At 38.8% G+C, this 27980-nt stretch overlaps 2 protein-coding genes across 5 annotated transcripts in view; both read left to right on the forward strand.

Moving 5' to 3' along the window:
• The window catches only part of pdlim5b (PDZ and LIM domain 5b), an 83319-nt gene extending 68512 nt beyond the window's left edge, over positions 1-14807 (forward strand). For all 4 annotated transcript variants that reach the window (XM_082158651.1, XM_082158652.1, XM_082158653.1 and 1 more), the window contains 5 exons: positions 800-986; positions 8291-8471; positions 10818-10938; positions 12084-12199; positions 13503-14807. In XM_082158651.1, the coding sequence (XP_082014777.1) occupies positions 800-986; positions 8291-8471; positions 10818-10938; positions 12084-12199; positions 13503-13592 (695 nt within the window). In that variant the 3' untranslated portion in view covers positions 13593-14807. The remainder of the gene's footprint in view (positions 1-799; positions 987-8290; positions 8472-10817; positions 10939-12083; positions 12200-13502) is intronic.
• A 1187-nt stretch (positions 14808-15994) lies between these two features.
• Positions 15995-27980, forward strand: part of bmpr1bb (bone morphogenetic protein receptor, type IBb) — a 113971-nt gene continuing 101985 nt past the window's right edge. Inside the window, 2 exon segments of the mRNA XM_082158670.1 lie at positions 15995-17581; positions 18199-18254. The gene's annotated coding sequence lies outside the window, so the exon portion shown is untranslated.

Genomic DNA, 27980 nt, shown 5'->3' on the forward strand with positions numbered 1-27980 from the left:
CACGGAGTGCCAGTTTGAGACGCACAACAGGAACGAGCGCACTGGACAATGAAAACTGGCAATGTGCATTATCACAGACCAAAACAAAAACAAACATTTCACATTTCAGAGTAGAATAACTGGCTGTAGAAGTGTTTTTCAGAGAAACGAGTATGTGAACTTAGCACGTTTCCTGAATATATGCAAACAAATGGTATTTTTATGCTTTAGAAGAGTGAAAAAGCTACATACAGCACCTTTAAGCATCATTATTAGGATAGTTATATGAACACAGCACTCTTCCTCCAGATGCCTGTGAGCTTCAGCACGGATTCATTCGCACGGATCTGTCGGCTCGTTTTTCCTCCGTTACGCGTAAATCAAGGGAGCACATGCTTCGTGACCCGCGGCTTTGATTCCAGCACCGTCTGAATGAGCCGCTCTGTGCCTCGCTGACCTCTGACCTCTCAGAGAAGGGAAGGCTTGTCCTTCCACTCCCTGAAACGGCCGGTTATTTTGCCAGGTGTCTCCTCCAGTTCTGGGAATGTTTTTTCTTTTTTTTTTCTTTTTTCTCCCGTCCTGAGTAAATCGATCCATTGTTTTTGGTGTGGATGTCCCGTCCGCAGATGGTCCGGCGAGAAGAGATAGAGTTCATATATCTTAACTAGAACTTTCCATCACCTTCGGTCACGCTACACGACCGCGCACAAAACCGGCCGATCTCATTACCCGTTTTGGTCTTGCGTAACACAGGCGCTGTTGTGGGTGAAGTTCAGCGAGGGGTCGCACAGATTGAAATCTCTTTCTCTTTGATTATTAGGGCTTCCTAAAGCAGGTGCACCTGCGCCTCAGACGGGACGGGTCAGCAAAGGCCCCGCGAAGGGACCGGATCGACCCAAACCTCAAGCTCATCCCAGTGACCAGGACGATTCGCTGGTGCAGAGAGCCGAACACATCCCAGCGGGAACACGGACACCCATGTGCGCTCACTGCAACATGGTCATCAGGTCAGATGCACATTTAAATTTAGACGCATATATTTAAAAGACGCTTGCATATTTATGTTTGTTTTAATTAGTTATTCATGCAAGGGTTGGAAGCATCCTTAAAATAGGTACAGGTCATTTAGGATTGTATTTGTATGTGTATAAATGACATGCAGTATTAGCTTTATTCTATGATTAGTAGTTTTTATTTTATTTTATTTTATTTTTTTAGAAAAGCCTTTCTAGGGACCCGAGACTCAAATTAGCTTATGCTATACTCTCGATGTGCAATACATGTTTTCCAGCTTTCCACTGGAATCATGTTTTTTTTGTACTGTCCTTACAAAAATAAACTTATAAATAAAATAAATAAAACATGCACTTCTCCATCATGAGACACCTCAAACAACACAGTGATGTTGAATGTAGAGATGCACCGATATGAAATTTCTCCACCGATACCGAAAGCCGATTATTCAGGATGATATCGGCTGATACAGATAGTTAGATTTTTCTTAAGGAAAAAAAAAATCTCTCCCAAATAATGCTGCAAACTATACAGAGAACCCTCTCATTTAGTGCACTATAATATATTAGAGGTTAAAATTAACAACAGAGCGAACATTAATGGCCATTTATATATTGTTGTTTCTGTTTATATTATCATTCATTGATTTGTATGTATTTTCTAAATGTATCTTGTTTTCTTTTGCTTTTTTTGTAAAATGTAAAATTCTTATAATCCATCCCGGTGGGAACATGGCGCTCACTGCAACATGGTCATCAGGTCTGACACACATGCACTTCTGCATCATGATACTCCTCAAACTGTGATATTAATCAAGTTCAAGTTTAAAGTTTGTTGTATTTATAAAGCACATTTAAAAACAGCGAGCACAGCTGACCAAAGGGCTGAACAACACAAAAAACGAAGAGAAACAGGGCAAACCACAGTGATATTAAATGTAGAGATGCACCGATACTAAATTTCTCCGCCGATACCGAAAGCCGATTATTCAGAATGATATCGGTCGATACAGATAGTTAGATTTTTCTTAAGAAACATTTTTTTCTCCCAAATAATGCTGCAAACTAATACAGGGAACCCTCTCATTTAGTACACTATAATATTAAATGTTAGAATTAACAACAGAGCGATATTTATATATATATTATTTATTTATTTATGTTGATATTCATATATCATTCATTGATTTGTATATATTTTCTAAATGTATCTTTTTTTCTTTTGCTTTTTTTGTAAAATGTAAAATTCAAATAATCTCAATATATATTGAGATTATAAATATTTCAATAAAATTCAATAGTAAAATTCAGTAAATATTGATATTGAATGTAGAGATGCACCGATATGAAATTTCTCCGCCGATACCGAAAGCCGATTATTCAGAATGATTTCGGCCGATACCGATAGTTAGATTTTTCTTAAGGAAAAAAAAAATCTCTCCCAAATAATCCTGCAAACTATACAGAGAACCCTCTCATTTAGTGCACTATAATATTGGTTAGAAGGAATTGGTTAGAGGAAATTGTGTGAACTTGTGACTATGATTAATGAGATGAAGTGCAATCACAATGATTGTTGTGCGATGAATCATCTCTGACAACGTGTTGAATCAATGAACCTTTTTAAGCAGAAGTGTAGAAGTTTCTCTCACTATTTTACCTCTATAGATGTTTTGAGTGTAGAAGTTTCACTCACTATTTTACCTCTATAGATGTTTTAAGTGTAGAAGTTTCTCTCACTATTTTACCTCTATATATGTTTTAAGTGTAGAAGTTTCTCTCACTATTTTACCTCTTTCTGATATTATTCACACAATAGATTATTTATTCAATCACAGATGAGCTTATCTAAATAATATTCAGACTCTGGGTCCAGTTTATCAGCTCAAAACACTGAAGAATCATGTTGATACATTATAAGGTTTCTGAACTTCATACTTGATAAGTCCTTTGTGGAAAATGTTACATTGTGTGTGTGTGTGTGTGTGTGTGTGTGTGTGTGTGTGTGTGGGTGGGGGATTTGAGAGGGGGAGGGGTGCTTCTTTAGGGACTTTACAGTTTAAAATGAACAAGAATAAATTTGAGTATTTATTTTCTATTATAATAAATGTTTCTGTTTGGACATTTATTAATTTTATTAATTAACGTAAACTAGCATTCAAAAGTTTGTGGCCAGTAAGATGTTCTGCTTACCAAAGCTGTATTTATTTAATCAAAATACAGTAAAAACAGTAACATTTTTACTAAAAGTTAAATAAATGTTTTCTATGTGAATATCTAGTAAAGTGTAATTTATTCCTGTGATCAAAGCTGAATTTTCAGCATCATTACTCCAGTCTTCAGTGTCACATGATCCTTCACAAATCACTCTAATATGATGATTTGAGGATCAAGAAACATTTATGATTATTATCAGTGTTGAAAACAGTTGTGCTGCTTTATATTTGTTTGGAAAACGTGATACATTTTCTTTTTCAGGATTCTTTGATGAATAGTAAGTTCAGAAGAACAGCATTTATTTGAAAACAAATCTTTTGTAACATTATAAAAGCCTTCATTGTCACTTTTGATCAATTTAATGCATCCTTGCTGAATAAAAGTATTAGTTTCTTTACCCCAAACTTTTGAACGGTTGTGTTACATTTGTTGTAACCTTGAAAGAGACTTAAGAAAACACGTTTTGCTGAGATCAAATGCTATAACTCATGGTTTGAAGCAGCTCAGAGTTGAAGATAATGTCGGTGTGAAGTTGAATTAGCAGAGAAAGAAGCGTGTGACAGATTTGTGGTGACAGTGAGGCTCTTCGTGGTTCAGGATCTCAGACTCCTTCAGCTCGACCCCAGAGATCGCGAGCGAGTGTCGGTATCTGTTACACAGACTGCCAGACTCCTGCCGAAACACCCGTGACATCCAAGCTTAAAGTCTCCGTTTTCTGCATTTGATATCGCCGCTGTCTGTTGTTTTCCCTCCCAGCTAATCATCCGATTTGTAACCCGCATCCCCGCTGCCGTCCTCACGTTACCCTGAACTGATCCCTTCACATCTACACATCGACTCGCTCAAAGCGGCTGTTTAACAGTGTCAGGACAGACAAACCGGGAAATCAAACATTCTTAGAGCAGAAAATCTGTTATATTTGTTTTATTAGGCATAAAACATTGCAATAAGGTTTGTAAAATAGCTTTTTTTGCAGCTGTGAACCCTGCCATCAACACTCTTTTGTCACATAAAGAAAATTGGTACTTTGAATCATCATTCAATAATAGTAAACAGGGGTCCAAATCCAAATCCAAATATAGACCTGTAAGATCATGTAACATAACAATCACATACTTCCATAATGGTTGAATCATTGGACAGTCCCAAAACATATGTAGAAATGTACCAGTGGCGTCAGTGTTACAGAAACTACAGTATGGATTGGGTATAAGTTTCATGTGATATCGCTTGTAAGGTGTGTAGTCCATTATACAAAACTTGTAGTTTTAACCAGTACAAAACTTGTAGTCCATTATAACATCTACAAAGACAGCCTTCATGCTTTCAATATGGAACTAGGCAAAGCTAGACAGACTTTCTTCTCAAATATTATAAACAGTAATTTAAACAACACACGCACTCTTTTTGCTACTGTAGAGAGACTGACAAACCCCCCAAGCCAGATTCCCAGTGAAATGCTCTCAGACAGCAAGTGCAGTGAGTTTGCTTCCTTCTTCTCTGACAAAATCAATAATATCAGAAAGGTGATCAGCACATCCTTGAGTTGCGCTGGGGTCAGACAGATCAAACCACCTGAGAAAGTAGTTACTATGTCTGATTTCAAAGAAATTGATGGCAAAATTTTGGAAGAAACCGTACAGCACCTTAAAACATCAACCTGCGCTCTTGACACACTTCCCACATCTTTTTTCAAAAGTGTGTTAAACAGTTTAGAAGCAGATCTTCTAGAAGTGGTAAATGCTTCACTTCTCTCTGGGAGTTTTCCAAACTCCCTAAAAACTGCAGTTGTCAAGCCCCTCCTGAAAAAGAGCAATCTGGATAAGACCATATTAAGCAACTATAGACCAATCTCAAATCTTCCTTTCATAGGTAAGATCATTGAAAAAGTTGTCTTCAATCAGCTGAACAAATTCTTATGCTCGAATGGATACTTTGACAATTTTCAATCTGGTTTCCGACCGCACCACAGCACAGAGACAGCGCTCATAAAGATAATAAACGATATTCGCTTAAATACTGACTCAGGCAAATTATCAGTGCTGGTACTACTCGACCTCAGTGCTGCATTTGACACTGTCGATCACAACATACTTCTGGACAGGCTGGAAAACTGGGTGGGGCTTTCTGGGATAGTCCTAAAATGGTTCAGGTCATACTTAGATGGGAGAGGTTATTATGTGAGTATAGGAGACCATAAGTCTGAGTGGACACCCATGACATGCGGAGTCCCTCAAGGCTCAATTCTTGCGCCACTCCTGTTCAACCTGTATATGCTCCCAATGAGCCAAATAATGAGAAAGAACCAAATTGCTTACCACAGCTATGCAGACGACACACAGCTCTACTTAGCCCTATCGCCCAACGATTATAGCCCCATTGACTCCCTGTGCCAATGCATTGATGAAGTCAACAGTTGGATGTGTCAAAACTTTCTTCAGTTAAACAAAGACAAAACTGAAGTCATTGCGTTTGGAAACAAAGATGAAGTTCTCAAGGTGAACGCATACCTTCACTCTAGGGGTCAAACAACCAAAAATCAAGTCAGGAATCTTGGTGTGACACTAGAGTCAGAGCTTAGTTTCAGTAGTCATGTCAAAGCAATAACTAAATCAGCATACTATCATCTGAAAAATATTGCAAGAATTAGATGCTTTGTTTCCAGACAAGACTTAGAGAAACTTGTGCATGCTTTCATCACCAGCAGGGTGGATTATTGTAATGGACTCCTCACTGGCCTTCCCAAAAAGACCATCAGACAGTTGCAGCTCATACAGAACGCTGCCGCTAGGATTCTGAGCAGAACCAGAAAATATGAACATATCACACCAGTCCTCAGGTCTTTACACTGGCTCCCAGTTAAACTTAGGATTGATTTTAAAGTATTATTACTGGTATATAAATCATTCAATGGCCTAGGACCTCAATACATTGCAGATATGCTCACTGAATATAAACCCAACAGATCACTCAGATCATTAGGATCATATCAGCTTGAAATACCAAGGGTTCACTCTAAGCATGGCGAGTCTGCTTTTAGCTATTATGCCAGCCGCAGCTGGAACCAGCTTCCAGAGGAGATCAGATGTGCTCCTACAGTAGTCACATTCAAATCCAGACTCAAAACACATCTGTTTAACTATGCATTTACTGAATGAGCACTGTACAAATGTTCGTCCGACTGTTTGTACTGTTTTTTATTTTTTATTTTTCTAAACTGTTTTAATTATTCTTATTTCTTTTTATTATTTTAATTTCTTCTATGTAAAGCACTTTGAATTGCCATTGTGTATGAAATGTGCTATATAAATAAACTTGCCTTGCCTTGCCTTGCCTTGCCTAGTAGAAACGATGAATAATCTTAAAATGAATAAGTACATGACTAAGGTTTTTAGAAGTAAGGCCAAGGTTTGACCACGCTGTTTCCCAGTCTGGGTGGAATCCTAACCAAGAAAGTTCCAAATCCCACGTTGATAGTATCGTTAAAGGTTTATGAACACTACTGAGTAAAGAATTATAGATTACTGTGACCACCCCTCTAGGATCTTTGACAGGATCAATCCAGCTAAACATTGGGTGGTCACTCAAAACAGAATTCCATGGCACGCCATAAGCTTTCATAGCAGATCGCAACCTCAGGTACAAGAAAAAAGAAAAGCCAGGTAGGCTGTATTCTGCTTGGATATCCTGGAATGTGCGCAACCCAGTCCCGTCAAAAATATTGGAAAAAGTAAAAAACCCTTTAGACGACCACAAAGGGTAAACAAAAGGTTGTTGATCAGATAAGAAGTGAGCATTGTTCCATAGAGGAGATTGCTGAGAGAATTTCTTTGAATGGCCTATTGCTTTTTCAGCACTGTACCATGCAGCTAAAGTGGATGAAATTACCTTACCAAATTTATGGTGCGAGTTGCGACGTCCTATACCTGTGAAGGGCAGATCTTGAAGTCTATGGGGATGTACAATAGCTGATTCCATGCTTCTCCATGGCACTTTACTGTCTTTGTCCGTCCATGTTCGCATAGCTCTAATCTGGAATGCCCAGTAATAGATCTGAAAATTAGGGAGGGCAAGGCCACCTTCTAATTTTGTGCGCTGCAAAACAGAAAAACGTATTCTGGGTTGTCTGCCATTCCAGACAAATCTAGATACTGCAGAGTTTAACTCTTTAAAATATTTGGGAGGTGGTGTGAATGGGATCATAAAGAACACGAAGTTCAGGCGTGGTAGAATATTCATCTTAACTGTACTGATTCTGGCTTGCATTGAGATCTGAAGGTTAGTCCATCTTTGAAGATCAAGTTTTATTTTCTGGCTGAATTCACCGAAATTTACTTGGATGATTCTTGACAGAGAATCCGTTATTTTGATTCTTAGGTATGTGAATGACTTAGTAAACACGATATTGTTAGGAAGGGAAATGTGGTGAGAGATATTGTTAGGAGGATTAAGGAGGATTTATGTTTTTATTAATGTTTTGAATTATTTGTTTTTTTTATTTAATTTAGATTTAGTAGTTTTGGCATGTTTTTAAATGCCTATGTAGTTTTTATTAAAAAAAAAATTCTGTATTCAGTGTAGTTATTTTAGTATAATCAGTATTTATTAATGTAGTATTAAGTATTAAATTGAACTAAATTAAAATGAAAAATGTAGCTGAAATAATAGTTTATTTTATTTTTATTTATTTATTAATTTCTACGATTATTTCATTTATATAAGGACAGTACAAAAAACATGATTCCAGTCGAAAACTGGAAAATATGCATTGCACATCGAGAGTATAGCATAAGCTAATTTGCGTCTCGGTTCCCTAGAAAGGCTTTAAAAAAAGGATATTTTAATATATATATATCTCATAGAATAAAGCTAATACAGCATGTCATTTATACACATACAAATACATACCTAAATGACCTGTACCTATTTATCTTATTTTTATTTTATATTTATTTAAGTTAACGTTTCTTTTCTTCAAGTAACGGTGTTTAACTGTAATTATCCTGTATGATTGACAGCTGAAGAAAGTGGGGCCGTTATTTGTCCTGTTTGTTGTTGAATAAGCGTCTGGTGTTTTGCAGGGGTCCGTTCCTGGTGGCCATGGGTAAATCGTGGCACAATGAGGAGTTCAGCTGTTCTCACTGCCACCGCTCGCTGGCAGACGTGGGCTTCGTGGAGGAGCGCGGGTCCGTTTACTGCGAGCGCTGTTACGAGCAGTTTCTGGCTCCGACATGCTCCCGCTGCCACCAGAAGGTGCTCGGGGTGAGTGACACAACAGACACTAACTGAGTCTACGATTGCTCATATTCCCAACTGTATGTTTAAAAGCGTGTTTGTGTCATCCTACATGTTTGTGAATGATTCCTCAAACTGTGTTTTGTTGGGCAGTAATTAGCTTAAATCAGTGACACTACAGCTTAAATACATTTCAGTGACATTGGGCCCTATCTTGCACCCAGCGCAATTGACTTTGTACAGCGACGCATGTATCATTCCTATTTCACACCCGACGCACAGCGGACTTTTCCCTCCACAGACGCACGTCGGTAAATTAGGGAATGAACTTGCGCTCCCGGAGGCGGTTCAGCGAAAAGAGGAGGCGTGTTCCGGCGCAAACGTTCCCTGGTGCTATTTTGCAGTTTCAGAAAACAATTCCTCCACAGACCAGGAGAAACCTCGTCTAAAGTCAGTGGCGTGTTATTCAGATGCTATTTTAAGGACGCATGCTTGGCCATAACCAATGTAGCGTGTGCACAACACACACACACTTTGCTTCTCTCATCTACACAGACACAGTTCACATTTTTGCAAACCATACATAATTACAAAGAAAAATATTCCACACGAGGGAAATCATTGTGGTGTCCATGAAGATGTGAAAAAATAGGCATAAATCTAGCTTACACATTTACCCAAATTATTATACGCTTGTTTAACCAAAGCTAAAAAAGTTATTATTTATAAAATTTAGATTTTTTTTCTTGATTAATTTTTGGGAAAATTGAAATATTAGATTACATAGAAATATGTAAATATTATATAAAACTTCAATTTCAAATCACTCGCGCGCATATACACAGTGTATATATATATATATATATATATGTGTATGTATGATGAAAATATTTATATACTTCTTTTTTTAGTATTATTAATATTTCAAATCACACACATATATATGAAATATATTTATATACTTATTTTAAATACATTTTATGTGTGTGTAGGCCTATATATAATATATATAATATCAATAATTTATAAAACCTGAAATCTATATATAAAACATTTTAAATCATTTTTAAATATAGTATATTATTTCAAATCACACACATAATATATGTATATAAATTATGTATTATATCTATCTATCTATCTATCTAATCAAAAATATACATGTTCAGGTTTGAAGCTGTAACAGTTCATCATAGTTCTTTTTATTTAAATTTAAAAAAATCTATATATGCAAAATACGATAGGGTTTATCGCAACCAGCTCACTTTTACAGGTAAATAGTTCCTGTTAATAGTTTCAGTGTAGTCTTCAGTTTGTTAGTAGCTGGTTCATCACAACTTAACCAGTTTGAGTTTTGCTGCATCGTCTGTCCACTTCTCCTCTCCTCGTTCTGTCTATTCTCACCTCTGTGATTCTTTCTCTTTAAAGCTTAATTTCTTCATCATTCCCAGCCTCCCCCTCCTCTGCTCTCTCTCTGAGAGTGTGGGACTGTGGGAACGAGCTTTAATCGGGATCATAAGGTCTGGTAAAGCTGGCACCGGCTGCTCAGATGTGTGACAATTAGCACTGGCTGTGTCGCATCGGCTTTAGTGGGCTTCAGAACCGCTTAATGAGCGAATGAGAGAAAACCTGGGCTTTTTTTTGTCCTGGATATATTTAATATTCAACAATATCATTGATCTGCCTGTATTGTGACACCAGTATATGAGAACTGATCTGAGCTGGATGATGACATCACGGTTTTCTCCAGAGCTGCTATATATATAAATGAACTAAATTAATAACTTTTTAATTATAATTAATTAATTAATTAATTAATAACAAAAATGAAACATCACTGAACTGACTTAAGCTGGACTGTATTTTCTTCTGAAATAAAATTATTTATATTTTATCATTTATTTTTTACAAAATAAATTTCTGTTAATATATTTTTATATAAATTACTTAATTTTGTGTATATGTATAATTCTAAAATATATTAATAATTATTATAAAATATTATAAAAAGTGTGTATATGCTAAATATATATTTAATGCTAAAATTAAAACATTTAATTCAAAATATATAACTTTTGCATTTTTTTTTTTTTTACATATAACATATATAAAAAATTATATATAATTTGATTGCTTTTAAAAGCTTACTAAGATGGATTCAATATTTTATTTACTTATCTGCACATTATGTGACCATCAGAGAACTGTGAACGTGAATGTGTTGTTAAAATCTCAGTAATAATTTTGTCTTAACTGGTTTGGCTGACAAAGTCTGTGATTTGCTCAGATAAGTAGCCGAAGCGTTTGTAGTCGTAGCAACGAGTCGTCGTTTCACAGAGAGAGTTTAATGTTTCATTTTTCATCTGCTAACAGGAGGTCATCAACGCCCTGAAGCAGACCTGGCATGTGCAGTGCTTTCTGTGTGCCTCCTGCCAGCAGCCGATCCGCAACAACACCTTCCACCTGGAGGACGGGCAGCCGTACTGCGAGACAGGTGAGCGTTACCCATACACCCCTCCGTTACCCATACACCCCTCCGTTACCCATACACCCCTCCGTTACCCATACAACCCTCCGTTACCCACCATACACCCCTCCGTTACCCATACACCCCTCCGTTACCCATACACCCCTCCGTTACCCATACACCCCTCCGTTACCCACACACCCCTCCGTTACCCACCGTTACCCATACACCCCTCTGTTACCCACCTTTACCCATACACCCCTCTGTTACCCACCATACACCCCTCTGTTACCCACCGTTACCCATACACCCCTCTGTTACCCACCGTTACCCATACACCCCTCCGTTACCCATACACCCCTCCGTTACCCATACACCCCTCCGTTACCCATACACCCCTCCGTTACCCATACACCCCTCCGTTACCCATACACCCCTCCGTTACCCATACACCCCTCCGTTACCCATACACCCCTCCGTTACCCATACACCCCTCCGTTACCCATACACCCCTCCGTTACCCACACACCCCTCCGTTACCCACCGTTACCCATACACCCCTCTGTTACCCACCTTTACCCATACACCCCTCTGTTACCCACCATACACCCCTCTGTTACCCACCGTTACCCATACACCCCTCCGTTACCCATACACCCCTCCGTTACCCATACACCCCTCCGTTACCCACCATACACCCCTCTGTTACCCACCGTTACCCATACACCCCTCCGTTACCCACCGTTACCCATACACCCCTCCGTTACCCACCATACACCCCTCTGTTACCCACCGTTACCCATACACCCCTCCGTTACCCATACACCCCTCCGTTACCCACCATACACCCCTCTGTTACCCTCCGTTACCCATACACCCCTCCGTTACCCATACACCCCTCCGTTACCCATACACCCCTCTGTTACCCACCGTTACCCATACACCCCTCCGTTACCCATACACCCCTCTGTTACCCACCGTTACCCATACACCCGTCCGTGTAAATAATATAAACATTACAGTACATTAAAAAGTAAGGACTGAAAATGTGTACTTGTGCTTGTACTGATATCGTATGTGCTTGATTTGTGTCCCACTGCAGATGATCCATCAGTGAACATTCACCAGACGAGCAGCATGACTGATTCTGTTCTGTTTTCTGATTGCTTTAGATTACTACACCCTCTTCGGCACCGGCTGTCACGGATGTGACTTTCCCATCGAAGCGGGCGACAAGTTCCTGGATGCGCTGGGGTTCACCTGGCACGACACCTGCTTCGTGTGTGCGGTACGTGTACGCGTGTGTGTGTGTGTGTGTGTGTGTGTGTGTGTGCGCAGAAACACCAGGAATACACACTTCTAAAGCAGGGTTTGAAATTCACTTTTTCACTCACCAGCCAATTTGGCTACTAAATTAAGTTTCCGGCCATTCAGGACTTCTACTAGCCAAAAAATAAACCAGATTAACTTAACTTAGTACGATTATCTAAACATGGAGAAGCACAATGACTTGAGATATTAAGATGTATAAGTCTTGTTATCTGCCAGTGCGGTCAGAAAAATCTATTCGATTCAAAGGTAAACAAGTGGATTTTTCTGACTCCACTGGCAGATATTTGTTCTGACATAAATGACATTTAAAAAAATATTTCTTAATGCTTTAAAATAGCTTGAATGTAACTACAAAAAAAAAAAAAAACTACAAAAAAAATCTAGTATGAAGTTCAGAAACGTTATAAAGTATCAACATGATTCTTCAGTGTTTTGAGCTGATAAAATGGACCCAGAGTCTGAATATTATTTAGATGAGCTCATCTGTGATTGAATAAATGATCTATTGTGTGAATAATATCAGAAAGTGCTTTTCTGCAACATTCAGTTTTCACACACCACACGATGTTTCTGCTTCATTTGGAGCAGCTTTTGGGATTGTTTTACATAAACTTTTGTTGAGAATAAATTACAATCAATTATTTCTTACTTAAAGTCCCCCTGTATTCAATATTTGTATCCCTTAAAACTAATCTTTGATCACCAAAATTACACATTTAAACGTTTTTCCTTGAAAAAAATATTCTTCATGCCTTAGCTTGAATGTAACTCGACACCCTCGCCTCATTTAGTATGCACGGTTCTATGAATATGCAAATTCACCCCGCCTCCACTCACTCACTCAGCTCAGAGATCCACTGGTTGACGATCACACGTTGATCTGATTGGTTACAAGGTAGTTTGTGACGTCAGAAACACCAGCGATTTCAAAGCGTGTGTTTGAGACTGTCTTTGGTTCACTGCAGGAGAAAATACTCAGCTATGGTGTCGACTTATGAATTTACACAAGAATGCAATTATCTGATCTCTCTTACTGCTTTAATTGGATATTAAAATGACCGGGTGAAAATACTCTTTTGTAAATCTTTGTACTCTTTCAGTAGATCTAGTGACGTGTGACTGGTTTTGAGTCCTGATTTCTCTCTCTCTCTCTCTCTCTCTCTCTCTCTCTCTCTCTCTCTCTCTCTCTCTCTCTCTCTCTCTCTGTGTCTCTCTCTCTCTCTCTCTCTCTCTCTCTCTCTCTCTCTCTCGTCCTGTAGGTGTGCAGCACGAGTCTAGAGGGTCAGACCTTCTTCTCCAAGAAAGACAAGCCCTTATGTAAGAAACACGCTCACACGGTCCAGTTCTGAGCGCTCGTGCTGAACGCTGGAGTGAACGCCTCGCCTCGCTGGTCATCTTTTACAGTCGCCAGATTTATTTTAGTATGTGAATGTTTTTGCTAAGAGATATATTTGCCTTGATTTTCCTCAACAACAAAAAAACCATCAGAAAGACACACATTTACAGCAGAGTTTATAGAATACTGATTTAAATAATGTACACTGAAAAAAAAAAAAAAAGAAAAAGTATTTTTGTCTTGTTTTCAAGGTTCAAATATCTAAACATTTATAAATTAAGAAACATTTGCTTGTACATTGAGAAGTAAAATGACTGAAGTCTCGTTTTATGAAAAATTTATCTAAAGTGAGTTTGTGCTTAAAACATTTTTGTTCTGACACTTTTTTTCAAAATATTTCTTCATGCCTTAAAATAGCTCGTATTAAAATAATTTGTATTTTAATTATAAACTTACTTTGAACTTTTTTGAAAACAAGTCTTAATTGCTGCATCTTAATTTAAGAATGTTTAGATATTTGCACTTAAAAAAAAAAAAAAGTCCAGCTGTTTTTGAAGATCATCATAAAGATCATCATAAAGCTTGAGATCAGATGCTGTGTTTACTGCAGTGTTTCAGCTTCATTCTTTAATGTTCAGTGTTGCATTGTGGATGTTTTTGTATGAGTATCATGTGTTTAATTGAGTGTTATTTCCAGCAGTACAGAAGCTCCACAGGTATTTAACGAGCAGTTGACTCTGTGATGATATATTTGTTCAACTTCTCACATGAAATCACTGGTGGATCGGTGTAAAGCGTTTGGATTCTCCTGCGTCCCGCTGCAGTTCGACACACAGAGCTCTATTTATGCAGGTATATTTATTGAGGCAGGAGCGATGATGATTTCTGGGGCTTTCCAGGGGCTCTGCACATATTTTACAGCACAGAACGGTGATATTTAATGTTTTACGTGTTCTTTCTGTGCTCCATCTGTCTGTGTACGGTTTGTGGGATATCTGATCGTCTAAGTGCCTTGATTAAAACTTTATTTGTGCTCAAATTATGATTAATATAGAGAAACATATTTCTTTCTTTTTTCTTATTTCTGTTTTCTAGTATTTAGCTCTTGTTTTTAAGCTAATATGGGTTGGTGGTTCATGTGCATCTTTATTCTCAGTCTTGATGTTGTAGTTTCCTGTAATGCATTATTATGAGACGGGATGAATAATAAAACACTGTTCTTATCAAAGTCTCGTAGTGTGGTTGATTCATTTGAAGCACTAAAACTATTAACTGGAAATAACTAAAACTGAAATAAAAATAAATGAAATCTAAATAGCAATATTAAAAAAAGGAGGAAAATAACAATAAAAAATATATTTCTGTTTCAAAATATTAAATAAAACCTAAAATAACAGAACACTTTGAGCCTCAGAACACATTGACATTGACATCACTAATATAAATGCCTTAATAATGAGTGTCGTTTGCGGGATCCTTTGGTTTCCCAGATCCCAAACCATCACACCACTGCAACCACACGTCCTGTGCTCCCGTTTCATAGGATGGCAGATTATTTACAGTCACTGCGAAATAGATCTTAGCAAACGCTCTCCTCCTTCCGGTAATGACTGAGTTTGCCAGCAGATTGCTATGCATATTTAAAAACAGCATTAACAAAAACCTTTTGGACATGTAGTCTGCTAACTTTTGACTATAAAAAGAGAACCTCAAATCCATTACATTGAGTGAAAAGACTTGTGAAGTATGTCACATATGCCCGTTTGCACAGAGGAGAATAACTATAATGATAAAGATATAATTCTAAGTAGGCTATAGGCTAATATATCCTCAGAATTACGAGATATAAACTCCCAATTGTGAGGAAAAAAAGTCAGAATAACGATAAAGTTGTGAATTGTGTGAAAAGTTGTCAAAATTGTGAGAAATTTGCGCATCAAATCAGAATAAAAAAAAAGTCAGAATAACGATAAATTGTGAATTGTATGAAAAGTTGTCAAAATTGTGAGATAAATTTGCGAATCAAATCAGAATAAAAAAAAAGTCAGAATAACGATAAATTGTGAATTGTATGAAAAGTTGTCAAAATTGTGAGATAAATTTGCGAATCAAATCAGAATCGAAAAAAAGTCAGAATAACAATAAAAAATTGTGAATTGTGTGAAAAGTTGTCAAAATTGTGAGATAAATTCGCGAATCAAATCAGAATCGAAAAAAAGTCAGAATAACGATAAATTGTGAATTGTGTGAAAAGTTGTCAAAATTGTGAGATAAATTTGCGCATCAAATCAGAATTGAAAAAAAGTCAGAATAACGATAAATTGTGAATTGTGTGAAAAGTTGTCAAAATTGTGAGATAAATTCGCGAATCAAATCAGAATCGAAAAAAAGTCAGAATAACGATAAATTGTGAATTGTGTGAAAAGTTGTCAAAATTGTGAGATAAATTTGCGCATCAAATCAGAAAAAAAAGTCAAAATAATGATAAATTGTGAATTGTATGAAAAGTTGTCAAAATTGTGAGATAAATTTGCGAATCAAATCAGAATTAAAAAAAAGTCAGAATAACGATAAAAAATTGTGAATTGTGTGAAAAGTTGTCAAAATTGTGAGATAAATTTGCGAATCAAATCAGAAAAAATCTGAATTGCGAGGAAAAATAATTATGAGATATAAATTCGCAATAGCAAGAAAGTCAGAATTGTGAGATAAACTTGCAATTGTGATAGAAAAAAAACCAATTGTGGGGAAAAAAGTAAGAATTGGGAGAAAAAAAGTAAGAATTGCGAAGGGCAAAAAAGTCAATTGCGAGGAAAAAAAGTCAGAGTTGGGAGAAAAAGAGTCAGAATTGTGAGGGGAAAAAAACAATTGTGAGGAAAAAATATCAGACTTGCGAGGAAAAAAGTCAGATTTGTGAGAAACTCCCAAATGCGAGAAAAAAACTGAATTGCGAGAAAAAGTCAGAATTGCGAGAAAATGTCAGAATTGCGATATATAAACTCACAATTGTGAGTAAAATATTTATTTTTAGGGTTATATGAAAGTAGATTTTATATACAGTATTTCATAATCTGTTCAATTCCAGGTGTATTTAGGATCCGTCGTTAGTTTGGTTTAGAGAAGGAAAATGGTGGTGCAAATTTATACATTTCATTATATTATTTTAGGTCATATGAAGGGGTGTTCATATTTTAGGTGCAATTTTATGTATTTGATCATTTTGCTTCTCTAAATGAAAATTTTTCTGATTCACTTACTGGTTTTAGCGGATTAATAATTTTATAAATTTTTGGATTCTAAAAATTTATTTCTGCCCATTAGTGTGAGGTGAAGAACGAATTTAGGGTTTTTATTTTATATTTTTAGTTGTAGTGTTGTTATATGATGGCGTATTTAGGAGCCAATCACTGAAGGTGCTGTATAATGTAATGATTCTATTGCTTTATTATTAGTATTATTCCCGAATGGGAGTCTTTGGCATCATCAACCATACACAGGAATATATTCAGATTTGGTACAGAGATAGAGTTGGTCCTGACTAGCAATCCGACCAACTTTGAAGTGTCTTCGATCTACTCTATAGCGCCACCACCAGTTCAAAAACGTACTTTTCTTTTTGTTCAGACTTTGATGTCTTGCAGTGAACCAGATCTGGTTGATATTAAATCTGGTTTATGTTATTAATTTGAGGTTCAGAGCATATTTTATGAAGGGTTTTATGGTGGTGGTGTATTATTTGCTGGTTTCTGTGAGGTAAAGCGGCATTGAGGTGTATTTCTCTGAGGCGTCGGTGGTTGGAGCCTCTGCGCCACACACACACACACACACACACACACACACACTGAAGGAAAGAAAACCAGCTTTCCTCCTTGAGTTTGGCAGAAGGAGTCCGTTCAATCTCAGGACAAACGGCACCGAGTAATTCTTCGCTGAATGTTTCTATGTTCCGCGGACACGCGCTGATGAAGCTTTCTGACGGACTTTAGAGGCTCGTGAATGAAGGTGAGTGTTTAAACGCCAATCTGACACATTCACTGAGACTTTGAATGTTTAATCCGCCGTATATATCGATGAAGTCACCGTTCATCTGCGATGCACGCGCAGATTTGTACTAAAATACTCGCGGTTGTTCATGTGTGTTTGTCAAATTCGCTCTCGCGCTCGTGCTCGTAATTACGAAAGTTTCGGCGTTTTTTCGTAGATCTCGCGCACAGAATCTCACTGAGCTGAAGGAGTCAATCTCTCCCAAGCTGTCAGCACTTGAGTTTTAGTGGAACTAGTTCAAGAAAAAGGAAATGTATCGGTTGTGATGGACGAAAATCATTTGAGTAAGAGATTTAACTGAAAGCGATTTATGCATTAAGTCTATGATATCCTTGTATTACTTTAGCTAGATTTTTTTTAAGTAGGCAAATGATGAATAATAATGAAATCAAACATTGTTCAGGTTATTATTGGAAGATTTCCTGATGTGTTGATGCACAAAATTACAGTTTGATCAGGAATGATTCCTGAAGGTGTTTTACCTGTTATTATATTAAATGATATTGCATAACTCCTTCAAGGGAAATGATTTATTGAGCTTCATCAAGGTCTTACGAAACATTCTGTTCCTGTAGATGTTGAGAGATCTGAACATCACAAATGCATAAGGAACTTTATTCATCAGACTGAGGTAAGAAGGCAGGTTTTTTTTATTTTTTTATTCCTCCACTATTGAATGTGTGTTTATGTTTTGCATTTGACTGAAATAATTGTGATTGTCTTAAACACATCTAAAGGGTCTGTTCACAGTGAAAGTGTCGATCTGACCGTGTTTTAAAAGCTGAAGTGTGTAATTTCTGCTCCATTCGAGTCATCAAATTAAATTGGAAGAATGACTGTTTTCAAACAGTTTCCCTAAACACGCCCCCTCGTCTGCCATTGGTCATTCACGCAGATAGACCCGCCCCCAAACTCACATCATTGGTCGAGTCTCAAGTCAAGCATTGAAGGGATGTGAGAAAGTATTTTACCATTGAATAAAGACACACTTGAGCTTTAAAGGAAAGTTTATACTCGTTTTACACGCATCATCTGAACGTTAATGAGCGCTGTGTGATTTTGGAGGCTGATTTTCCCATGAGCGAGACCTCAGATAAAGCACAGGGCTTGTGTTGGGAATAAAGTACTAGTTTACCTACTGAATATATGCAGTATGTACTTTTATTCTGTTTTACACTAATAAACAGAGATCTATAATACCTGTTTGAGAGCTGTAAAATGACTTATGATGTGTAGCAGATGATGAAGTGAAGCCAACAGATTTGTCCATCGGATCGGATCTCTTCAGTCGTAGCGGGTCGGCAGTGTGTTGTGATATCGTGAGTATCGTGTGTCGGATGAGTGTGTTCTTTGGGAGTGTGTCAGCGTTATTGAGTGTCAGCGGCTACAGGAGTCATTTATACTGCGGCGTAATGAGAGAAAGCCATTACAGGGCCTGATGTGTGTTTTGGGTGGGATTTCTAAAAGCCTGCGTGTGGGAAAGTGCTGGTTTTGTCTGTGTGGTCTGGCTTTGGCGGCCCGAGGCTTGTTTGAATTAAACCCAGTGGGCCGGTGCTGTTTTACTGCTTATATTTCACTGCCGCTAAATACAGTGTAAAAAACGTGCCATAACGCTGTTCACCGCGCATCTTCATCGGGCCACAGACATTACATCACATTGATGAACACAGATTCACTTTAGCTCTGGTGTTTGATCAGTACTGGGTTCGATGGCTGAGTCCAGTGTCAGGAGAGCAGAGTGGAAAATATAACACTGGTATTTATCGACAATTTAGCGGGAAAAAATTTTAATGCGAATTTTCAGATTTAAAAATGGCAAAAAAAATTAATAAATTGTTTGTGGGGCTGCATAATTTGGCAAAACAATTGTTATTTGTATATCAAAATGACTATAAATAATAATGAATATTATATTAAAATAATGAAGAATCATACATGATGGTTATTATTATTTATAATAATTTTACAGAAATATTGTCAGAATGCACAGTAGCCTATATATATATATATATATATATATATATATTAGTGCTGTCAAATCAATTAATCGCGTTTATATAGAAAAATTGTTAGATGCGATTAATCGATTTGACAGCACTAATATATATATATATATTATATTTATTTATTTATTTATTTTTTATAGCAATATTTATAGTAAATATTAATATATATTTAAAAAAAAATATTATAATGCATATTTAAAATACTTAACAGATATATAAATATTTATAATATATTTATAATACTCAAAAGCACTAAATAAATATTTAGGCAAATAAAATGGGCATTGTTTATTGCAAATGCTGTTAGAAAGTTTGGAGAACCGCGGAGCAGGTGCAGTTATTGATCTCAGAATGACCAGAATATTGTCTGATGACCATCCAGTCCATTACTAATATACTAATGGGTCTCTCAGAATGAAAAGTGTTTTGTATGATCAGCTTCAGTGTGTCTTGACTGGCCGTGAGTGTGTGACGTGTGTTTGTTCCTGTGGTTTAAGGTGTTCTGGAGTTTCTCGTCTCATTAAACACACCGTCACCTTCAGCTTTGGTTCTCAACGTTTGGGTTATTGTGCGCTGACACGCCGAACACTGTGTCTTTGTGTGAGCGGCGCGTAAAAGGATCTGTTGTGCGTGTCCCCCGCTCTGAATCTGCATACCCCAGGGGCTTCTGGGAGAATTTAACAAGCTTCTGATGTTCCTGGAGAACGGAGGCGTGTGAGATTCTTTCACAGAGGTAAACTTCAAGCCTGGAGCTGCAGAGGTCAGAGTTTAGAGTCCGAATAATGAGTTTATTTCAGATTCAGAGGCGCCGCGCCGGGTTTTGATGTGAATCTTGAGGCCTGATTGATACGACATCAGAGAACCGGACTCAGTAATGTGAATATACGGAGCAGAAAGTGCTCTTATAGTTAAAAAATAGGCGTTACTCATGGTTATTTCATACATAAGACAGTTTTTCAATGGAATTTTCACCTGCAATAACACATAACGCTTGGTGCCAGGTTGCCAGGGTGTTGCTAGAGTGTTCTGAGTGGTTGCCAGGGTGTTGCTATGGTGTCGATAAGGTGTTTTATATATATTTATAAAGATAGTCAAAGAAAATAAAGGTTTGTGGGTTTAATCAGATTATATTATATTGTATCTTTTATTGTATCATATCATATCTATCGTAATAATTTCCACAGCATTACAGTAAATCTTATGAGCCTATTTTATTATAATTATTATTAAAATAATTATATACTAATTTCCACAGCATTACAGTAAATCTTATGTAGCTCTTTTGTTATAATGTTTATATTATATTATATTATATTAATTATATTGTATATTAATTTTCAAAGCATTACATTAAATCTTATGGGCCTGTTTTATTATAATATGTGTGTGTGTAAGATATAGTTTGCCCCATATATATATATATATATATATATATATATATAGGCTATGTATATATGTGTGTGTTATCAGTTACCATATAAAATAGTGTATTCATGTGCTAAAAGAGTTTGCTGTCGCTCTGCAGCTGCGCTTCTGTCTGCAGTCTGAGCTGCATTAGTTGACCTTTGACCTCCGCCTTCCGCCTTCATAATTACAGGAAGTGAGCGTGGCCAATGAGAGCAGAGGATTGTGGGTAAGCATTAATGACACAGAGGTGGCAGTGTTGTTGAAGGGGCCGCTGGAGAAAAGAGCCGTGCAGAAGTCTGAAGATATGAGTTTGATTTGTACAGAGCCCACTACACTGATTCTAGGATGTTGCTTTGTGGTTGCCAGGTGTTGCTAGGCTGTTGCAACGGTGTTGTGTGTGGTTGCCAGGTTGTTGCGAGGCTATTGCAACAGTGTTGTGTGTGTGTGTGTGTGGTTGCCAGGCCCAGGATGTTGCTAGGCTGTTGCAACAGTGTTGTGTGTGTGTGTGTGGTTTCCAGGATGTTGCTAGGCTGTTGCAACAGTGTTGTGTGGTTTCCAGGTGTTGCTAGGAGTTTGCAACAGTGTTGTGTGTGTGTGTGTGTGTGCGGTTGCCAGGGTGTTGCTAGGCTGTTGCAACAGTGTTGTGTGGTTTCCAGGTGTTGCTAGGAGTTTGCAACAGTGTTGTGTGTTTATGTGTGGTTGCCAGGGTGTTGCTAGGCTGTTGCAACAGTGTTGTGTGGTTTCCAGGTGTTGCTAGGAGTTTGCAACAGTGTTGTGTGTGTGTGTGTGTGTGTGTGTGTGTGTGTGTGTGTGTGTGGTTTCCAGGGTGTTGCTAGGCTGTTGCAAGAGTGTTGTGTGTGTGGTTTCCAGGTGTTGCTAGGCTGTTACAACAGTGTTGTGTGTGGTTGCCAGGTGGTTGCTAGACTATTGCAACAGTGTTGTGTGTGTGTGTGTGTGTGTGGTTTCCAGGGTGTTGCTAGGCTGTTGCAAGAGTGTTGTGTGTGTGGTTTCCAGGTGTTGCTAGGCTGTTACAACAGTGTTGTGTGTGGTTGCCAGGTGGTTGCTAGACTATTGCAACAGTGTTGTGTGTGTGTGTGTGTGTGTGTGGTTTCCAGGGTGTTGCTAGGCTGTTGCAAGAGTGTTGTGTGTGTGGTTTCCAGGTGTTGCTAGGCTGTTACAACAGTGTTGTGTGTGGTTGCCAGGTGGTTGCTAGACTATTGCAACAGTGTTGTGTGTGTGTGTGTGTGTGTGGTTTCCAGGGTGTTGCTAGGCTGTTGCAAGAGTGTTGTGTGTGTGGTTTCCAGGTGTTGCTAGACTATTGCAACAGTGTTGTGTGTGTGTGTGTGTGGTTGCCAGGCCCAGGATGTTGCTAGGCTGTTGCTAGGCTGTTGCAACAGTGTTGTGTGTGTGTGTGTGGTTTCCAGGATGTTGCTAGGCTGTTGCAACAGTGTTGTGTGGTTTCCAGGTGTTGCTAGGAGTTTGCAACAGTGTTGTGTGTGTGTGTGTGTGTGTGTGTGTGTGTGTGTGTGTGTGTGGTTGCCAGGGTGTTGCTAGGCTGTTGCAACAGTGTTGTGTGGTTTCCAGGTGTTGCTAGGAGTTTGCAACAGTGTTGTGTGTTTATGTGTGGTTGCCAGGGTGTTGCTAGGCTGTTGCAACAGTGTTGTGTGGTTTCCAGGTGTTGCTAGGAGTTTGCAACAGTGTTGTGTGTGTGTGTGTGTGTGTGTGTGTGTGTGTGTGTGTGTGTGGTTTCCAGGGTGTTGCTAGGCTGTTGCAAGAGTGTTGTGTGTGTGGTTTCCAGGTGTTGCTAGGCTGTTACAACAGTGTTGTGTGTGGTTGCCAGGTGGTTGCTAGACTATTGCAACAGTGTTGTGTGTGTGTGTGTGGTTGCCAGGGTGTTGCTGGGCTGTTGCAACAGTGTTGTATGTGGTTGCCAGGTGGTTGCTAGACTATTCCAACAGTGTTGTGTGTGTGTGTGTGTGTGTGTGTGTGTGTGGTTGCCAGGCTGTTGCTAGGCTATTGCAACAGTGTTGTGTGTGTGTGTGTGTGTGTGTGTGTGGTTGCCACAGGGTGTTGCTGGGCTGTTGCAACAGTGTTGTATGTGGTTGCCAGGTGGTTGCTAGACTATTGCAACAGTGTTGTGTGTGTGTGTGTGTGGTTGCCAGGCTGTTGCTAGGCTATTGCAACAGTGTTGTGTGTGTGTGTGTGGTTGCCCGGATGTTGCTAGGCTTTGCAACAGTGCTGTGTGTGTGTGGTTGCCAGGGTGTTGCTAGGCTGTTGCAACAGTGTTGTGTGTGTGTGTGTGTGTGTGTGGTTGCCAGGCTGTTGCTAGGCTATTGCAACAGTGTTGTGTGTGTGTGTGTGTGTGTGGTTGCCCGGATGTTGCTAGACTATTGCAACAGTGTTGTGTGTGTGTGTGTGTGTGGTTGCCAGGGTGTTGCTGGGCTGTTGCAACAGTGTTGTATGTGGTTGCCAGGTGGTTGCTAGACTATTGCAACAGTGTTGTGTGTGTGTGTGTGTGGTTGCCAGGCTGTTGCTAGGCTATTGCAACAGTGTTGTGTGTGTGTGTGTGTGGTTGCCCGGATGTTGCTAGGCTTTGCAACAGTGCTGTGTGTGTGTGGTTGCCAGGGTGTTGCTAGGCTGTTGCAACAGTACTGTGTGTGTGTGTGTGTGTGTGGTTGCCAGGGTGTTGCTAAGGTGGTTTGTTTATTGTCTGCAGTGAAAGGAGTCCACCTTTGTATCCCTGTGATCTTCTGTCCTCTAGATTTAGGTTCATATTATTGATTGGCATCAGAATTATTGATAATATTTAGCCCCGCCCACCTGGCCTTGATTTCATCAGCATGAAAGAAGTTTTCAGAAGTGGAGAAATTTTAATAATCATGTAAACACTCTTCTTTATAACAACGTTATGGTTTCCCGTCGCATGTGAAAGGAATCAAACTCTCATCTCTGATGTCTCTGAAGCTCTGAGGATGAAAAGCAGCACAGATGATTCGAGTTATTATCTCTTCAAAGTGTCACACGCTGAAAACTAAATGCGTCTGGCTTTTGACACGCGACGCGGGAGATTAACGGCCTCTCCGTCTCTGATTTCCCACCGGAGCGACCCGGACACAGGGAAGCAATTCAAAGCCCTCCATCATCCATCCGTGGTGTTTGTTGAGTGTCAGCTCTTCGTGAAGTGTTTTGGGAGACGCTCTAAAAGCTGCCGGTAAGAGTGTGTGTGGATCACTCAGAGTGTTGAATCCATTAAATCGGAGCACAGATGCATTATGGGTGCTGGGTTCCGGGATTCAGAGGGAAGACTGGAGCCATGAGTCCGCCGTGCGAACTGAACACTTCTGATTCCTCAATGACTCCATGAACGATTCTTTTAGTTCACGATTCCAGACTGAGTGCGAACTCTGTTCAGCGAGGACGTCATGATAGATGATTAGCACGGTCCAGTCTTTTACTCACTTCAGACTGTAAACTCATATAAAACATGGTTTATTTTTTGCGCTGCGGGATTCACGTTTTCATTATTTTATATATTATTTTTAGTGTGAACAGAACAGCATGTTTTAGTCATCAGAAGAATATTAATGCTTGTTTGTTTTTATTGAAAAGGAACCAGTTCTGAGTAGGGCTGGGCAATATAGATAAAAAAAATAAATAAATTTCAACCTTAAGTTTCAGCAATAAATTAGTGTTTTTGGTCAGAGAAACAATCATTGTGGCCAAGCAAATTCAAAATGCAAGAATTCAAATATAAATTTTTTTAATACTTTTTTTATTATTAAATATGTCATATTATAATTTAATATATTTATATTTATATGATAATTTTTTATAAATATTTTTTATTTTTCATAAAATATTATAAAATTGTATATATTATCTTTTTATATATTATAATTTTTATAAATATTATAATTTTTATATAAAATATTATGAAATATTTCATATTAAATATTTTATATATTATATATTATATTTTTATATATTATAATTGTTTATATTATAATTTTTTATAAATATTAAATATTTTTCATTTTTATAAAATATAAAATATTTCTTATGAAATCAAAGTTTGTTTAGTTGCTACTGAATCAGATGCTATATTAAAACATCAGTGGAGAGATGCGAGTTTAACGAGCCAATAAAAAGCAGATTAGAGTATCCACAATGTTGCTTAATTTTTTTATCACAAGTGAAATCATTATTCTTATATCGTAAGCGTATTCCTCAGCCCTCCTGCAGTTCTCGATATGAACCGGTTCTTGTTTCTGAACCCAAACGGAAAACTTTATATATTTGACATGAGCAGGAAGTGCAGAAACAACAGAAGCAAGCGATCAGGGCTCACGATGGCTTTTCCACACACACACACACACACACACACACACACACACACACACACACACACACACACACACACACACACACACACACACACACACACACACACACACACACACACACACACACACACACACACACACACACACACACACACACACACACACACACACACACACTCTCACACTCTCTCACACACACACACACACACACACACTCTCTCACACACACACACACACACACACACACACACTCTCACTCACACACACACACACACACACACACACACACACACACACACACACACACACACACACACTCTCACTCACACACACTCTCACTCACACACACTCACACTCACACACACTCACACTCACACTCACTCACACACACTGGTTTCTGGTTTCACAGTTGAGTCCAGGTCTGTGTGACTTGTGACGTGAGAGACTCACCACTTACATCCATCATCCACTGCTCTGTGCTGAAGACACACACACACACACACACACACACACACACACACACACACACACACACACACACACACACACACATGTTCCCTCCTGGTCACATCCAGAAACTAAAGCTCTGAAACACACTGGCTCTGTTGTGACAGCGATCTGTCTATCCGTCAGTGAGTTGAAGAACAGAGAAGCTGCTCTCGCTAGTAACCACTTATTACTTATGACTTATTACTGCTTATTTTCTGCAACACTCATGGAACCAGCGGCTAGCAGAAGTTCTGGTGACCCGTCATAGTGAATCTAATCACTAAAACATGAGACGGTGGATCCTCGCTTACTTCAAGTGTTTTTCTGGCGTTGCTTTTACTGTAATGCAAGTGCTTTGTCAGAACATCTAGCTTTGATTTATGATTTATGAATGACAGCAGTGTAGGAATCCTTCAGATCATATTCATGCTCCAAACAGACTCTCTCAACGCAGATTAGCTGTGCATGAAGTTGAAGTCAGTTGAATAAAACGGTTCCAAAAGTAATTTTTATATTTATAAAAATACGATATACAGAACAATAATGTATTTATAGACACAATTTACACAAACCTGTATTTTACCAAAGACACACACAAATTTGACGGAGCTGCACTGCTCTCTCCTGAAGAGGTCGCAACAAGCCCACGATAAATAACTCAACCCCTGGGTTGTTACGTCTGACCCAGGATCTGGGTAACACAAAAACTACCCAAACACTGGGTTATTACTGTATGTCTGACCCAGGATCTGGGTATCACAAAAACTATCCAAACACTGGGTTGTTACAGTACGTCTGACTCAGGAGCTGGGTAACACAAAAACTACTGGGTTGTTACGTCTCACCCAGCATCTGAGTAACACAAAAACTACCCAAACACTGGGTTGTTACGTCTGACTCAGGAGCTGGGTAACACAAAAACTACTCAAACACTGGGTTGTTGGATCTGGGTAACACAAAAACGACCCAAACACTGGGTTGTTACGTCTGACTCAGGATCTGAGTAACACAAAAACTACCCAAACACTGGGTTGTTGGATCTGGGTAACACAAAAACGACCCAAACACTGGGTTGTTACGTCTGACCCAGAATCTGGGTAACACAAAAACTACCCAAACACTGGGTTGTTGGATCTGGGTAACACAAAAACGACCCAAACACTGGGTTGTTACGTCTGACTCAGGAGCTGGGTAACACAAAAACTACCCAAACACTGGGTTGTTGGATCTGGGTTACACAAAAACTACCCAAACGCTGGGTTGTTACGTCTGATCCAGGATCTGGGTAACACAAAAACTACCCAAACGCTGGGTTGTTACGTCTGATCCAGGATCTGGGTAACACAAAAACTACCCAAACGCTGGGTTGTTACGTCTGATCCAGGATCTGGGTAACACAAAAACTACCCAAACACTGGGTTGTTACGTCTGACCCAGGATCTGGGTAAGACAAAAACTACCCAAACACTGGGTTGTTACGTCTGACCCAGGATCTGGGTAACACAAAAACTACCCAAACACTGGGTTGTTACATCTGATCCAGGATCTGGGTAACACAAAAAACTACTCAAACACTGGGCTGTTACGTCTGACCCAGGATCTGAGTAACACAAAAACTACCCAAACACTGGATTGTTACGTCTGACCCAGGATCTGGGTAACACAAAAACTACCCAAACACTGGATTGTTACGTCTGACCCAGGATCTGGGTTACACAAAAACTACCCAAACACTGGGTTGTTACGTCTGACCAAGGATCTGGGTTACACAAAAACTACCCAAACACTGGGTTGTTACGTCTGACCCAGGATCTGGGTTACACAAAAACTACCCAAACACTGGGTTGTTACGTCTGATCCAGGATCTGGGTAACACAAAAACTACCCGAACACTGGATTGTTACGTCTGACCCAGGATCTGGGTAACACAAAAACTACCCAAACACTGGGTTGTTACGTCTGACCCAGGATCTGGGTAACACAAAAACTACCCAAACACTGGGTTGTTACGTCTGATCCAGGATCTGGGTAACACAAAAACTACCCAAACACTGGGTTGTTACGTCTGACCCAGGATCTGGGTTACACAAAAACTACCCAAACACTGGATTG

The sequence above is a fragment of the Leuciscus leuciscus genome, assembly GCF_965113295.1.
Source record: "Leuciscus leuciscus genome assembly, chromosome: 24".
NCBI lineage: Eukaryota > Metazoa > Chordata > Actinopteri > Cypriniformes > Leuciscidae > Leuciscus > Leuciscus leuciscus.